This window comes from Theropithecus gelada, chromosome 13, assembly GCF_003255815.1.
Source record: "Theropithecus gelada isolate Dixy chromosome 13, Tgel_1.0, whole genome shotgun sequence".
Lineage (NCBI taxonomy): Eukaryota > Metazoa > Chordata > Mammalia > Primates > Cercopithecidae > Theropithecus > Theropithecus gelada.
In genome coordinates this window covers 64,356,830-64,373,704 of record NC_037681.1, presented here as the reverse complement: position 1 = coordinate 64,373,704, position 16,875 = coordinate 64,356,830, and the positions used below count along the sequence as shown (strand labels likewise).

Below are 16,875 nucleotides of genomic sequence, written 5' to 3'. Positions count from 1 at the left end.
TCTGTTATTTCTATATGACATTTTCCTATGTTCTGAACACTTCTTTACAGATAGAAAGTAGAAATTAGTTTCTTTGTATAGTAGTCTAGCCAAGAGTCAAGCTGCCTTACATTTGTAAGTTTGCAATATAATTCTTTGACTCTATTTAAAAAGTCTGTATAACCTCAGCATTTATTCTATCTCAATAATGATTTATATATTATTTTTTCAAGTAAGTATAGCCATTTACATTTTTTTTTGTATTGTGTGGCCTTTTCCTCCTCCATTATTACACAAGTGAAATGAACATATTCTGATTGCTAAAGATTCAAACAATATAATACTATACTAGGTAACTCTGAAAACGTCATTGTGTCCACCGCTGCCCCCTAACCTCTTATCTCAGACGTAACTTTGTCAATTGGCCATCCTTTCCATGTCTTCTCTGTACACTGCCCTCTCTCTACCTTTATATCCATATATTTTTTATGTATGTACCTATTATTTTGATTCTTTTATATCCTGTTTTGATTGTTTTATACTCTACTTGTTTCATGTTCTACATTTCTACACTGTATTCTGTGGCTTTTGTTTTACTTAACAATATGAAATAAATTCACAAGAAAAATACTTGCTTTTTCTCCCTTTTAAAATACGAATCTTGACTGCTGGTATCCTTAAAACCTCTGAAGTTGATGAATGTTTTTTTAATGAATTTATGGGTTCTTCAAATGTATTTGTGTTTTATTTTAGTCCTTATTTGTTTAGTGTTCACATTATCTCGTCTTTGGCCATTGGGAACCCCTTCACATTGGCTCCTGTGTTGGATTCTATGTTGCCTGACACACCCCATTAGTCTTTGTTAGTGCCTTGTTTTCAGGCATAACAAGACAATCCAGGCTTATGTTACATCATTCTTGTCCTAGACTATAATCCTTATTTTATAGGGGAATGATACTTAGGTCCCATAATCAGGTAATTGACATGGGGAATATGGAAATTGCCCCATCATATCATTGTGTAAAAACCATCAGCCTTATGATTAAAACCCTGAAGTAGAGATCTCTTAGTTTAATACCATAGAGAACACGTGTGAAAAGTGCCACCTGGTATACCCTGGTTCCATAGCCATAAAATGTTGCCCCACAACTGTGTCTATTCTTGTAAAATTCACTAATATTGTCAGAAATCTTTGGTCTTATAACGTAAGGGTTCTCAGAGGTCATTTAGAACAGTCTGCCCTCTTGTTCTTTCAGGAGGGAACTGTGAGTTCCAGGAAAGTGATGTGATTATAGAGGCAGAGTGTCCATTCCTTGGTCTTAGCTCAAGTTTGTGGCTGTTAGATTATTTGAATAACATTATTGTCTCAGTAGCATTTTAAACACACAAAGGATATTATGAAAAAAAGGCATAGCCTTTCTGCACATTTGTGAGAGTTTACACACAGCTGCAGATTTTGACACACTGATTTGCTTGACTACTTCAAATCTTTGTTTTGTATTTTGTGATCCAGATACAATTCCAGGAAATTTTTTCCCTCTGAAAAGTATTTACTGAGTTGTTTCATGCTATATTATACTAATTCTCATCTGTATTTTGAAATATTTTCTTAAGTTGCTAGTCTTTTTGTTGTTGTTTGTTTTTTGAGACAGGGTCTCACTCTGTCACCCAGGCTGGAGTACAGTAGCACAATCTTGGCTCACTGCAACCTCCACCTCCCAAGTTCAAGCGATTCTCCTGCCTCAGCCACCCCAGTAGTTGGGATTATAGGCATGCACCACCACACGTGGCTAATTTGTGTATTTTTAGTAGAGATGGGGTTTCACCTTGGCCAGGCTGGTCTTGAACTCCTGGCCTCAACTAATCTGCCCGCCTCAGCTTCCCAAAGTGCTGGCATTACAGACATGAGCCACTGTGCCTGCCCACTAGTCTATTTTAACAGGTGCATCTCTGTAATATCCTTGTCCTCCCAAAGTAGAAGCTTTTTATATAGTTTTGTGCTATTTTTAAACAAAGAAAATAATGTTCCCAGAATTCTTACAGCCTAAAGGCACAGAGCTGTAGATTATCCACCCCCCTTTTTATTGTTCAGAATAATTAAGTCCCCTTTTAAAGGTCCTTAGCAGTACTGTGTCTAGCTGTTGGAAACCTTCCCTATCTTCCCACAGTCCACAAGGACCTTTTGGCAGTCGACAGAAGTGCTCCACTTTTTTTCCTTCTACGGAATAAAGATTCAGAGACTTGGATTTTTTTTTTTTTAAATCAAATAAGTTTTATACTTTCACATACTTGAAATACTTCAATTTTATATTACACAACATTTTAATGAAGAAAAAGCGTAATTAGCTAATGAGAGTCTTGTTTTGAAAATTGGTTGTAAATGTAAGGCTTTTATATTACTTGGGTTAATTTTATCAGTATATGTATAAAATCACTCTGTACTTTACATTAATTTCTGCCATCTGGGCCTCCTTGCAGTGTAGTCTGTGTGAAAGTTTAGGCTGCAGCTGGGCACGGTGGCTCACACCAATAATCCCAGCACTTTGGGAGGCCAAGGCAGGTGAATTGCTTGAGATCAGGAGTTCAAGACCATCCTGGCCAACATGGTGAAACCCTGTCTCTACTAAAAATACAAAAATTAGCGGGGCATGGTGGCACACACCTGTAGTCCCAGCTACTTGGGAGGGTGAGGCAGGAGAATCGCTTGAACCCTGGAGGCGGAGGTTGCAGTGAGCTGAGATCAGGCCACTGCACTCCAGCCTGGGCAACAGAACAAGACTCCATCTCAAAAAAAAAAAAGACAGTTTAGGCTTCAGTCTGTGTGACCCAGGGGAATTTCTCTACTCATTATTTAAAGGTTTTTTTTTTTTTTTTTAAATTGCTAATTTCCCTTGAAGAATGAGTATGCTTTGTTTTTTGTTCTTTAAATTTTTTACTTTTAGGAGTCATTAGTTATCAAAAAACTTAACTTTTTGGTTTTGGGGAGAATAATCTAGGAAAATCCTACGTGTTTTAGTATTTTTCCTCTAAAATGCTGAGGAACAAATGTATTCATGTTGCCTGAAACATTTGTGCTCTAAAACAAACCCTTCCTTCCTAGAGCTGGACCCCACACAATCCAGATATTTCTTATACATACTGGCAAATTAAAAAAAAAAAGACATCTAAAGCAGGTTTTCTGTGCATTTAATAATTGTATTGCACTTGGTGTCATGTGACATTTTTCGTATCTTGCCCCAGTTTTTCACAAGCAGAAATTAATTTATTATATTAATTGACTTGATCTTTCTTTTTCCAACCATGAGAATTTCTAAAAACAAAGTTTTGATTCTGGAGTTTTTGCTATTTGTAAGGACTAGATTACCACATGAAAGGAAATGGACTTTTCAATACGAAGGGATCTGCCTATTTCCTTCCCAGCCGACTTCCTGTCCCCTTGTAATAGTCTGATGACATTATCAGTTGAGATAAGAAATCTAAGGAGATTCCACGTATCTCACATGGTCATAGAAACTCTTCGTGTCGACAGAAGAAACATAGACTATTCTCTCTATTCAACTAAGTGAAAAGGTTTGTCACTTGTAAAGAGAATTACACACTTTCAGTCATTTTAGTACACACTACAGCTGTGTACTATACGGCAGCAGCCCCCAACCTTTTTGGTACCAGGGACTGGTTTCATGGAAGACAGTTTTTCCACAGACCAGGTTGTGGTGGGGGACGGGGATGGTTTGGGGATAAAACTGTTCCACCTCACATCATCAGGCATTAGTTAGATTCTCATAAGGAGCGCACAACCTAGATCCCTTACATGCGCAATTCACAATAGGGTTTGTGCTCCTATGAGAGTGTAGTGCTGCCGCTGATCTTACAGGAGGTGGAGCTCTCGGGGCAATGTTTGCTCGCCCGCCCACTGCACACCTTCTGCTGTGTAGCCCGGTTCTGTAGCCTTTGCAAAGATCATGGATGTATGTATACCGTATGTACCGCATATGAGCGCGTATATATGTATACTGCATATGGTACACATATATATACATACGGTATGTATGTATATATGGTGCCATATGCAGAGTGTGTGTGTATATATATCTCTCCATGATCTTTGCAAAGGCTAAAGGTCATAGTTGAATTGTTACCTGTTTCTGATTTTGATTTCAGCAGTAGGCACTTTCTCAGTAACATTAAAAAGACAAACTTTTTATCAACATGATTGAAAGTGTTTAATAAAGTATGATGGGGGCCTCTTGTTACTGCTTTTTGATAGGTAGGGTATTTTTGGTTTGTAATTCAGAAGTACAGAGAAAAGTTCCCTTCTTGACTTCGGGTCACAGTCACATTTGGTTCCTTTCCCTAAAGGGCAGCATTTGGAATAATGCTTTCTTCAACATCAAATAAGAAAAGTTCTAAATATTTTTGTGAATTCTCTTTAGTATATTTATTGATTAATTTCTGCTTAATCAAATTCTACAGAAATGAATGGTGACTGGCAAAGAGCTGATGCTGTCTGGAATAAAATCCAGGAAGAAAATATTATTCCTCGTGAGAAGACATTAAGATTATTAGCGGAAATCCTTAGAGATGGTAACCAGGAAGTTCCATTTGAGGTACCTGAGGTAATTGTTTTTGGCATAATCATAACAGATTTTGTTAGTATAATTAGGTTATAGATTAGCCTACTTTTATACTGAAAAGATCACCAGTTTTTATTTAACAGAATAATTTTGTTTTAAAGTTGTATGAAGATGAAAAACATTCCCTGAATTCTTCATTGGATTCTTCATCAGACTCAACCACAGAACTTGGTTTCCAGAAAGATATATTGAATGCCTGCCAATGGAAGCAAAGCAAAGGCAAGCACATATGGGAATGGCAGTGTGGGAGCGGGGGGGTCTTCTAATAGCAGTGTGGGAAGTGCTGTAGGTTAGAGATAGGACTTAAATTTTATATATTTCTTGTCCCCTTCCATACTATAACAAAAACATTTTGGGGCAAGTGGGAAAATGTAACTGTTGACTGAGTGGTAGATAATATTAAGGAATTACTCATTATTTTTTTTTGAGACAAGTCTCACTCTGTCGCCCAGGCTGGAATGCAGTGACATGATCTCAACTCACTGCAAGCTCCACCTCCTGGATTCACGCCTCCTGAGTAGCTGGGACTACAGGTGTCCACCACCACACCCGGCTAATTTTTTGTATTTTTAGTAGAGACAGGGCTTCACCGTGTTAGCCAGGATGGTCTCGATCTCCTGACCTCGTGATCCGCCTGCCCGGGCCTCCTAAAGTTCTGGAATTACAGGCGTGAGCCACTGTACCCAGCCGGAATTACTTATTTTTATTAGATGTGATAATGATATTATGATTTACTTATAGGAAAATGTTCTGAAATTTTGAGATCCACATGAGTTATTGAAGGATGAAAAAAGTCAAGATTTCTATAATTTATTTTAAAATGCTTAAGCTATAAAAAACAAAGCAGGCTGGCCATGGTGGCTCACACCTGTAATCCCAGCACTTTGGGAGGCTGAGGTGGGCAGATCACAAGGTCAAGAGATTGAGACCATCCTGGCCAACATGGTGAAACCCCATCTCTACTAGAAATACAAAAATTAGCCGGGCGTGTTGGTGCATGCCTGTAGTCCCAGCTACTTGGGAGGCTGAGGCAGGAGAATCGCCTGAACCTGGGAGACAGAGGTTGCAGTGAGCCAAGATCGTACCACTGCACTCTAGCCTAGCAACAGAGTGAGACTCCGTCTCAAGAAAACAAACAAACAAACAAAAAGCAAATCTGATAAAACGTTAATTGTTAGATATAAGTGATGGATATATGGAAAGTGAGATTCATTATACTATTCTTTTTTTTTTTTTTTTTTTTGGAGACAGGTCTCACTCTGTCACCCAGGCTGGAGTGCAGTGGTTTGCAATCATGGTTCATTGCAGCCCCCACCTCCTGGGCTCAAGCAGTTCTCCTGCCTCAGCTTCCCAAGTAGCTGGGACCATAGGCACACACCACCACACTCAGCCAATTTTTGTAGTGACGAGGTCTTGCTATGTTGCCCAGGCTGGTCTTAAACTCCTAAGCTCAAGTGGTCCTCTCACCTCGGCCTCACAAAGTGCTGGGATTACTGGTATGAGCCACCACCCCCAACCTGTACTATTCTTCGTACTTTTCTGTACATTTGAAATTTTTCATAATAAATGCCATTATTGGCATACATTTTTATTAAAAATATTTTTTTTGAAAATAGCATTGTGGCAAATATTATAACTTGAAAACAAAAAATGATTAAGGCACTAATTACTATACTAGTGTGTATTGACGTGATCCAGCAGTATCTCGAGGTTAGAGGTCTGCTTCTTGATTTTCTTCCCTTTCTCTAGTATTAAGTTTTCCTGAAGATATCTTCACCTCTCTTAATGCCTACTTTAAATTTTGTTTGACCATCTTTAACCCTCTGATAGGAGCTTGCAAGTTGAATTTTATGTTTTCACTTAGACTTCTTATACTGTTCCAGAAGCATATATTACTCTTATTTTCTTTACTTTTATTAATTTCTTTTCATTCTAGCTTTCCATAGAATGATTCCTTCAGTTTTAGGGTGGATTTCAAGGATGGTATATGATAGTTTACCATTAAGGAAATAAATACAACAGAATTCTTTTTTTAAATTTTAGTATTGATAGTTTTGAGGTTTGTTTATTAGAAAGGAACCAATGTAGACATTTATGGAACTTCTTCATTTCCTAACTTAACTAGAAGGCTTGGCTAGGCTTACAGGCTTGGGAGGCCAACGTGGGCAGATCACTTGAGCCCAGGAGTTTGAGACCTGCCTATGCAACTTGGTGGTATCCCATCTCTCCAGAAAATACACAGATTAGCCTGGCTTGGTGGCACAGGCCTATAGTCCCGGCTACTCAGGAGGTTGAAGCTGCATTGAGCCATGATTGCACCTGGGTGATTGAGTGAGACCCTATCAGAAAAAAAAAAAAAAAATTGTGGCAGTGATGTAAAATGTATGAAGTAAAGCTAAGTTCTTATGCCTCCTCAGTTACCTCTGTAGTATAACTTTTTATTCATTCTGAGTCATTTTCTTTTCTTTTTGAGACGGAGTCTTGCTCTGTCACCCAGGCTGGAGAGCAGTGGTGCATTCTCGGCTCACTGCAACCTCCACCTCCCGGGTTCAAATGATTCTCCTGTCTCAGCCTCCCAAGTAGCTGGGACTACAGGTGTGCACCAGTCTATTCAGTCTATATATGTTTCAGTACATGCTATGCATCTTTGAAAGTGAAGTATAAGATTAAGCTTGATCAATACTATGTAAATGTTCTGGTGAAGTGTTTTTGGTTTGTTTTTTTTTTTTTTGTGAAACAGAGTCTCACTCTGTTGCCCAGGCTGGAGTGCAGTGGCGCAACCTCTGCCTTCCAGGCTCAAGTGATTCTCCTGCCTCAGCCTCTCAAGTAGCTGGGATTATAGGCACCCACCACTATGTCCGGCTTTTTTTTTTCTTTTGTATTTTTAGTGGAGATGGGGATTCACCATATTGGCCAGGCTAGTCTCAAACTCCTTACCTCAAGTGATCCGCCCGCCTAGCCTCCCAGAGTGCTGGGATTATAGGTGTGAGCCACCACCAAGCCCGTCCTCTGGTGAAGCTTTGATTTGACCAAAATGAATAGTTAGTGTACAGTTTAAGTGAAAACAAATTTAAGTAGTTAAATACAATGTAGTTAAATACAAAGTAGTTAAATACAATGCAGTGCATATTATAAATGTAGAGCTACCTCTATTCTGGAATTTTCATTTATCTAATTGGTTTCATCCTGTTAATTCTTTTTTTTGGGGGGGGGGCGGGGGGTAGAATGTTGGTCTGTCACCCAGGATAGAGTGCAGTAGTGCAATCTCAGCTCACTGCAACCTCTGTCTCCTGGGTTCAAGCAATTCTTCAGCCTCAGCCTCCCAAGTAGCTGGGATTACAGGTGCCCCCCAGCAAATTTTTGTATTTTTGGTATATACCAGGTTTCACCATGTTGTCCAGGCTGGTCTCGAACTCCTTACCTCAAGTGATCCTCCTACCTTGGCCTCCCGAAGTGCCAGGATTACAGGTGTGAGCCACTGTGCCCGGCCATAATCTCAGGATTCGAATGTTTAGTGAAATGTGAATGCTTTGAAAATTGAATGATTACATTAACACTTTTCTGGTAGTTCAGTCTACTTAAAGGCGTCTCATGATTGTCACATCAGAAACAAACGTATGGTGAATGGGTTTGGTATAGTAAAATGCTAATTAAAAAAAAAAAACTAATAGGGACTAATATACTCAACCACACCAAGTTAATGTGAAGACCACAATTTTAGAAAACAACAAGAGTTTCCAAATAAGTGAAATATTATGTGTGATTGTTAGGAAGTTGACAATAATTATATTGCATCTTAAGTTTTTAGCCCCCTAAAAAGCATTGGGTATTGAATGGCAGATTTTATTGCAGTCATCTTATTGTGTGTCGTGGTTTAAATATTTTATTTAGCAGAGCTGTTCTGTGACTTTAATAAGTAAATAAAACTTTCTTAAATTTGTGATGCATTGATACTGGTACTCGAATGAAGATATGTCATTTTCTCCCATTTCAGAAAAGTGAAATACACCGAATAGACTAGGTATCTGATGGAAATGATACTGGAGTTTCTTCTTGCATATTAGCATGTTTTTATTTTCTGGTTTTTGCCAGTGTCCTGGAATATACAGTTGTTCACAACCATAGAAATCTAGTGTAAGGCACTTGGAAATTTAATGACTAACAGGGACTGTTCTATGGAAGACTTACTTGAAATGTGATAAACTTGTGCCATTGTTACTTTCACTTGCCCAAACTGTTCTCCTTAGTTAAGATGCAAATATAAATGTTGTCATATTTTTTTTCTCCAAATTTAGCTTAAAGGGATAAATATTTCTTTTGACAGTGCCACTTAAGTTTAATTAAGGGGCTAATGCACACATCCCCTAACTCATACATAGAAGCATGGCAATTTTTGCATGTTCAGAAACTTCTAAAGTAGCTTAAAATGTTCTTCTGAACATTAAATAATATCATGTTCCGTCTTAATTAGAAGTTTTATATTTCCTTACATTGAGCCCTATATTCGTAGAACTATCACGTAGGCCATACGTGATAGTTCAGTTATGCCCCGTCTTTATTGTGATTTGTTTATACACAGAAGGGAGTAGATTGTAGTTTCAGTTGGCTGTTTATAGCCAGGCAATTTTATTTCAGAAAAGTAAGTGACTGAAAAGTGTAGTTACTTCTCTTTTGGTAACATCTTTTCATTCACTGACAGTTATTGTGAACAAGTGAAATAAAACTGTTAATCAGTCAAACAAATGTTGCTTAGTTTACTTGTTAGATATCTGTATATTTGAAAATTGTATGTTTTTGTATAAGTCCTGTCGTAGCCAAATAATGTGATCTCCTAATTTTAGAATTATAGGCTATATTCTCTTTAGTGCTATTGTGTTGAAATGTTAACCATTGTAACCACCCACTTATAGATTAAAGATTGCTTTAAAATGAATCTTTTGCTCCCCTCAATCTAAATTATACCTCTGGTTTATTTGGACTTTAATACACATTTTGCGATTTATTTTGAAACTAGTATCATCTTTTCATAAATTCAGAAGAGCTGTTTCTCATTTTTATTAGAAGGAAAATAATTTATCAACTTAAGAAAGCTCGTATGAGAAATCATTTTAAGAGGAAACCCCTTCAGGCACCATCCATTCGGATTAAGTTGTAATTTCCAAAACTGTAGCTTTGTCTTTAAAATACTTGAAGAATTACGTCAGTGTGTCTCTCTATAGAGTGGCAACAGTGGGTTGGTATTAAAAAGCAGAAATATTTGGATTTAGGTCTTTGTTTCAGTATTTTTTCCATCCTTTTGGCATTTCAGAATAATGTCATCTCATTTATTTTTTGTCTGTTTTCTCTCATAGAGGCATATGGTATTTTCCTGAAAGCAAAACAGCAAAACGTTGTATTTAATGCTGAAACCTATAGTGATCTCATTAAATTACTGCTGTCAAAAGGGTATTTTACACAAGCAGTGGAAGTGAAAGCATTGTAAGTATTAGTCCATTTATTAAACCTCTTGTTTAAAAAAGAATATTGGCTACCATTAGCCAATAATAATAATAATGTGCTGTGTAGTGCAATTGCTTGATTGGCCTCAGCTACCCATAAAAATCATATGAAATGGTTAACTAATTTTATCAGGGTTTTTTCACCTTAAAAAAAAAAAAAAAAAAAAAAAACATTACTGGCCATACACAATGTAGTACATTTTGCTTAATGTTCCATCACGATTCATTTAAGATATCCATGCACAGAAAAGTAATTTTATTATATTCTGTTTCTTGTTCAGCAACTAAATCCCTGTACCTTTTGTGGGGGGAGTAGCCTGAGAAAACAAAGACACCATGGACTTTGAACTTAGACAAAGATTTGAATCTTACTTGAAAGTTCTGTGACCTTGGGAAAATTACCTGCCATCTCTGATCATTAGTTTTTCTTCTGTATGATGAGTGTATGATAATATTACTTAATACTAAAGATTTCTTCTAGGTGTTGAAGAAGGTAGTGTGAAGTAGAAAAAACATAGGTACTGAACACATTTTATTTGTGTTTCCCCCTCCTTTCGTGTTTTTTAATTAAAAAGAAAAATAATCTGACTGGGCGAGGTGGCTCATGCCCGTAATCCCACAAGTTCGGGAGGCCGAGGTGGGTGGACCCTGAGGTCAGGAGTTTGAGACCAGCCTGACCAACATGGTGCAACCCCGTGTCTACTAAAAATACAAAAATTAGCTGGGCATGGTGGCGTTTGCCTGTAATCCCAGCTACTCAAGAGGCTGGGACAGGAATATCACTTGAACCCAGGAGGTGGAGGCTGCAGTGAGCTGAGATTGCGCCACTGCACTCCAGCCTGGGTGACAAAAGGGAGACCGTGTCTCAAAAAAGAAAAGAAGAAAAGAAAAGGAATAATCCGAAAAAATTTTTAAGTCCACAACACTTTTAGAATATTAGAATCCTAAGGAGAAAATGGATGCCTGCCATCCTTTCACATCACAAGAAAACCTGGCAGTGTCCTAGTGTTGCTAAAGTTATGCATCATAGGCCGTAGTTACTGTGTTTTAGTATTGAAAAACGTGTTCTATATGACTGTACTTGTCTGTGTGTATGTGTGGTCTTGAATCATCATTTGTATGTCTTGATACAAGACAGTTGCACTAGGACTGTCGGGTTTTCAATGTACTCTGTGTGTCATTTGTGTGTTTTCTCAATTCCTAATCAAATTATATCTGTATCTCTAGAACACTCGATATACCCTTAATTAGTGACTTGGAAAATTTGACATTGAGCAGTATCCTGTCATAGGTCAAGGGTGTGGATCATCTAAAATTACTTTCCTCAGAAAATTATGAAACTCTCCATGCCAACCCTCTCCATGATAATGAAGGAGAGCTAGAAAAAAGAGAAACATTTTGTGTTGAGAATTAAGTATGATTAAGTGATGAGATAGAAGCAAAGACAGAAAACTTTAAAAAAATTAGATTTTGAGTTTGGTCATGAAGACCTCTGAAATACTTTCTAAAAGTACAGGTTTTACTTTTTTTTTCTTTTTCTTTTTCATTTTCATTGGGTTTGTTCTAGAACAGTGATCCTTATTCTGGTAGCATAAAAAGATTTCCTCACAGCTCACCACAAAGATTCTGATTCAGCCAATTTGGTGTGGGGTCTGAGAATGTACATTTTACTCCATACCCCAGGTGATTGAAGAATCATGTCTTAAACATTTTGATCGCATATGATTAATAACAAATTGTACTTGATATATCACATATAACTATATTATAAAACATACTCAAAATAGAAAATCTTCATAAGATGAAATTTTTAAAAAGAGATTTAAGCCCAGGCACGTTGGCTCATGCCTGTAATCCCAGCACTTTGGGAGGCTAAGGCTGAAGGATCACTTGAGGTCAGGAGTTCGAGACCAGCCCGGGCCAACATGGTAAAACCCTGTCTCTACTAAGAATATAAAAATTAGCCTGGTGTGGTGGCGGGCGCCTGTAATCCGAGCCACTTGGGAAGCTGAGGCAGGAGAATCGTTTGAACCTGGGTGGCAGAGGTTGCAGTGAACCCAAGATTGTGCCACTGCACTCCAACCTAGGCAACAGAGCGAGACTCTGTCTCAAAAAAAAAAAAAGTAAAAGAGAGAGAGATGTAAAGGTTTTCTTGCCTCACCCTAGAGTGTTCATACAGTGTACATGCCGCTCATTGAAGACCACTGGTCTAGAGTAGTTTCAAAACGGCAGTTGCAGCCAATTAGTGGGTCATGACATCTATTAAGTGGGACAGAACCAACATTGTATTAATGAAATAGTATAGACTATTTCAGAGTACTTCTGTAGTAAAGATATTATTTCATGAAAAGTTGCTTTCAGTTATGCGTGTGTGTGTGTGTGTGTGTATCTGTGGATTGGGTTGTCATGTAAAACATCATTTCTTACTATAGTCCTCCCATAGATCTTGATCTACCAAGGTTGAAACCGCCGACCTGGAAGATAGTTGTAAGCATGACCTCTATTTGCCTTAAATTTACAACCTGTGAAATATAGGTTTATCTTTTTTTTTTTTTTCCTTTAAGTTCTAGGATACATGTGCACAACATGCAGGTTTGTTACATATGTATACATGAGCCATGTTGGCGTGCTGCACCCATTAACTTGTCATTTACATTAGGTATATCTCTTAATGCTATCCCTCCCCCCTCCCCACAATAGGACCCGGTGTGTGATGTTCCCCTTCCTGTGTTTAAGTGATCTCATTGTTCAATTCCCACCTATGAGTGAAAACATGTGGTATTTGGTTTTCTGTTCTTGCGATAGTTTGCTGAGAATGATGGTTTTCAGCTGCATCCATGTCCCTACAAATGACACGAACTCATCCTTTTTTATGGCTGCATAGTATTCCATGGTGTATATGTGCCACATTTTCTTAATCCAGTCTGTCACTGATGGACATTTGGGTTGATTCCAAGTCTTTGCTATTGTGAATAGTGCCGCAATAAACATACATGTGCATGTGTCTCTATAGCAGCATGACTTATAATCCTTTGGGTATATCCCCAGTAATGGGATGGCTGGGTCAAATGATATTTCTAGTTCTAGATCCTTGAGGAATCGCCACACTGTTTTCCACAATGGTTGAACTAGTTTACAGTCCTACCAACAGTGTAAAAGTGTTACTGTTTCTCCACATCCTCTCCAGCACCTGTTGTTTCCTGATTTTTTAATGATTGCCAAGGTTTATCTTCTTCCCTTCTTCTCTAGATCTTCATGAAGCCTTCTTGAGGTATGATTGACATGTAAAAAGATATATATTTAATGTATCTATCTCAGTGAGTTAGGGGATAAGTGTACACCCTTGGAACCATTTCCCACTTCAGGGTCACAAACATATCCTTCCCCTTCCAGAGTTTCTTCCCACCCTCAATATTATTATTATTTATTGGGTTTTGTGTGTGAGAGAACACACTTGTGATCTTTCCTCTTAGCAATTTTCAGTATAAATACAATATTGTTAGCTGTTGGCACTAAGCTGTATAGAGCTCTAGAACTTAACTTATCTTCCATAACTGAAACTGTACTTTAACCATTATCTCATTTCCCTTCCTCCCAGTCCTTGGCATCCGCCATCATGCTCTGCTTCTTAGTTTGATATACAAGTGAGACTTTTCTTTTAGCTGTGTTATCTACCAGGGTTATTTGGGAGTTGCCTTCCCCCATGCATCTGTATGCACCCAAGAGAACCCAAGATCCAAAGCCTGAAGTCAGTCTGGGCTTTGGATGCATGTCCTCTCCCTTGAACCAATAAAATGTTATATCTGACTATGTAGAATTGTTTCATGGCTTAAATTGTTGAGTACTTTAAAAAATAATGCTGGACTGAAAATTCAGAAGTGAAAGTTCAAGTTACTAATTATCCAACTATGTTACTTGAGGTATTTCAAGAGATATTTTGTGGATTTAGTTCCTGTTTATTGCCAACTAGGTCCTCTCTTCCCATTCCCATTCTGTGTCAGTGATCAGAGTGAAAAACAATTGTTGCTTTTTTATAGGCAACTTTATTATAATATGGTGGCCAAATGAGCTACTGTAGCAAATGGCAGTACCGCTCTAGTATTATTCGGGCAGTCTTACTCTGGATCCATAGCTATCTGTTGTTACAGTTTTCTATGTAATGTCACTTGGTCAACCTTAAGAGCCGTGGTTTTGGTGGAGCATGGTGGCTCAGTGGCTAACGGGTATAATCCCAGCACTTTGGGAGATGAAGGCAGGTGGATCAGTTGAGGTCAGGATTTCGAGACCAGCCTGGCCAACTTGGTGAAACCCTGTCTCTACTAAAAATAGGAACAATTAGTCAGGCGTGGTGGCGCATGCCTGTAATCCCAGTTACTCAGGAGGCTGAGGCAGGAAAACGACTTGAACCCAGGAGGCAGAGGTTGCAGTTAGCCAAGATTGTGCCACTGCATTCCAGCCTGAGTGACAGAGGAAAAAAAAAGCCATAGTGTCATTTTTATTTTGCCTTTGTTGTCATCTAATATGTTACAGATACACTTGACGTCTAATAAGATTTCAACTTTATTTACAAAGTCATTTAACCTTCCCAATAAGCCATGAAACCTCAAAAGTAATAGTAACTGCTGCCTTTTAAAAATGTTCAATAAACCAACTGTCTTTCATTTTTTAGTTTCCTCATGGTTCAAAATAATTTATCTGTAGTAAATGCTTTCAAGGGAGGGAAACCACTTATTCAAAGAGCAGTAGGGGATATAAACTTGTTTTTATATCTCTGCTAACATTAAAACATATTCTTAGGGACTTTAGGAATCATGTAACAACAACCCTACTTTATCTTTTGAGAGTAGAACTTGATTTTCTCTCGTTCCTCTTGGCTTCCTGTATCATTCTGTTCGGAAATAATGCTATGTCTGTCACTGATGATTTTTATTGAATTGGCCAGTTTTTGTTATCCTAAATAATATAATCACCAACTAATGTCCTTTGTGCATGTTATGTAAGCACAGTCATTGCTTACACGAAAGCTCACTTCTCATGCCTATATTACATGTATTATACCATATTTACTTTAAAATGTTACCTAAAATCCATTAAAACCATAAGGCAACAAAAGTCTTAAATTTGAAATGCTGTCGTTTCAGAGCAATAAATTCTCTGAAATGTCCAATGTGAAAGTTTCCCTATAATACTGTCTTCTTTGGTTAAGATAGTTTAATTTTTGCAGTTGATTGTAAATTGAAAGAGGGGTACTCTTTTTCCCCTATAATTTTTTTCCCTTCATTTTGACAGTTCTAAAAATAAAATGTCTGGAATTCTCTGCTATCCAGTTCAGTAACCACTAGTCCTATGTGACTGCTTAAATTTAAATTAGTTAAAATATAATTAAGATTTCTGTTTCTTCATCAGAGTAGCCATGTGGCTAGTGGCTAACCGTGTTGGACAACACAAGTGAAGAGTATTCCCATCATCACAGAAGGTTTGATTTGACAGCTCTGGACTCGATTTTTTCGAGTTTTAATTTTGAAAGATCAAAATTAGGAGTCAAAAGTTAATGTCTTTTATTATATCGTATAAATGATTCCAATGCAAAGATCTCTACCTGCAACTTTTTAAAACTTTTCTTTTTGCCACTTTGGAATCTGTTTTGGTTGTAATTGATCAGTTTCTACATATGTAGGATATATTACTATAGAATAGATCTGGGGTTTCTTCTGATATTTATCTCCACTTTCATATTTGTAATGAGCAGGCAACTTGAGACAGGAAGAGATTATTGAAAAAGAACGTTATAGGCTTTGAGGTTTTTGAAAGGTTTGTAGTTCATACTTAGTGTCAGTTAAAAGAGAAGTTTCGTTACCTTGTGGTTTTAATGGATTGTAGGTGAATATTTTTAAGTTAATATGGTATAATACATGTAATAATATTAGAAGTGAGCTTTTAATAGTGTCTAATTTTTATTTAGTCATGCTAAAGATTGAGAAAGTAAATCCTTTGTGCAATTCGTAGTCTCATGCATGAGTTGTTGACTTAAGAGCTTTGACAGATGGGACAAAGGAGAAAAGTCAAACTGAGCAATGGGTGCTTTGGTGGGATTAAGAGGATTGGTCAGAGGAATAAGAAAATCCCGTGTCCAGGGACTGTAGGGGGTGGACCTTAGAGGCTGAAAGTGACTGAGAGGATGGGCATGTCATAGTGTCTCTGGGGGATTTTCTTGGGATTGATGAGAATAATTTAGCAGTGACCCCGCTTTCGTTGCAATCTGCCCAGCTTATATGTCCATGTTGGCAGGGCATGCTGTTGTTGGCAGCAAGGTCATCACTGAGCTCGATAAGGCAAATGGCAGCAATTGCTTTTGTTCCTTTTGACCTGTTTAGATTTTCTAATCCAGAGATGAACTCTGGGAGCATTAAGGATGCTGAAATTTCGATGCACAAACAGTGTAGCAAACAGAAATCTTCAGCTAGGTTTTGGGGTTTCCTGTTTGCTTTTGTTGTTTCATTTTGCTTTTTTTAATCCTGTAGGTTTTATTGAAAAGTCAAGTGATTTTTTGCTCTTGAGTTTTAAAAGTTGGTGTTTCATTTCAAACTTAAGGCTAGGGCAAGATGGTTGTGTGAAATTTTTAATTTTAAAGTACCAATAGTTTGAGTTCTGTAGTATGTTCGGCTTCAAAAACTGTATGAATCTAGATGGCAGAAATTTGAAAATTAATTGACCAAATGATACAGTGTTAGTAATCTGCTTTAGTTTATATTTAAAATGTACGG

General features: G+C 37.7%; 1 protein-coding gene across 1 annotated transcript in view; it reads left to right on the top strand.

The window, feature by feature from the left end:
* LRPPRC (leucine rich pentatricopeptide repeat containing) overlaps positions 1-16,875 on the top strand; it is a 119,431-nt gene that overhangs the window by 84,723 nt on the left and 17,833 nt on the right. The window contains exons 28-30 of the mRNA XM_025405824.1: positions 4,453-4,595; positions 4,715-4,832; positions 9,965-10,091. Coding sequence (XP_025261609.1) covers positions 4,453-4,595; positions 4,715-4,832; positions 9,965-10,091 — 388 coding nt within the window. The remainder of the gene's footprint in view (positions 1-4,452; positions 4,596-4,714; positions 4,833-9,964; positions 10,092-16,875) is intronic.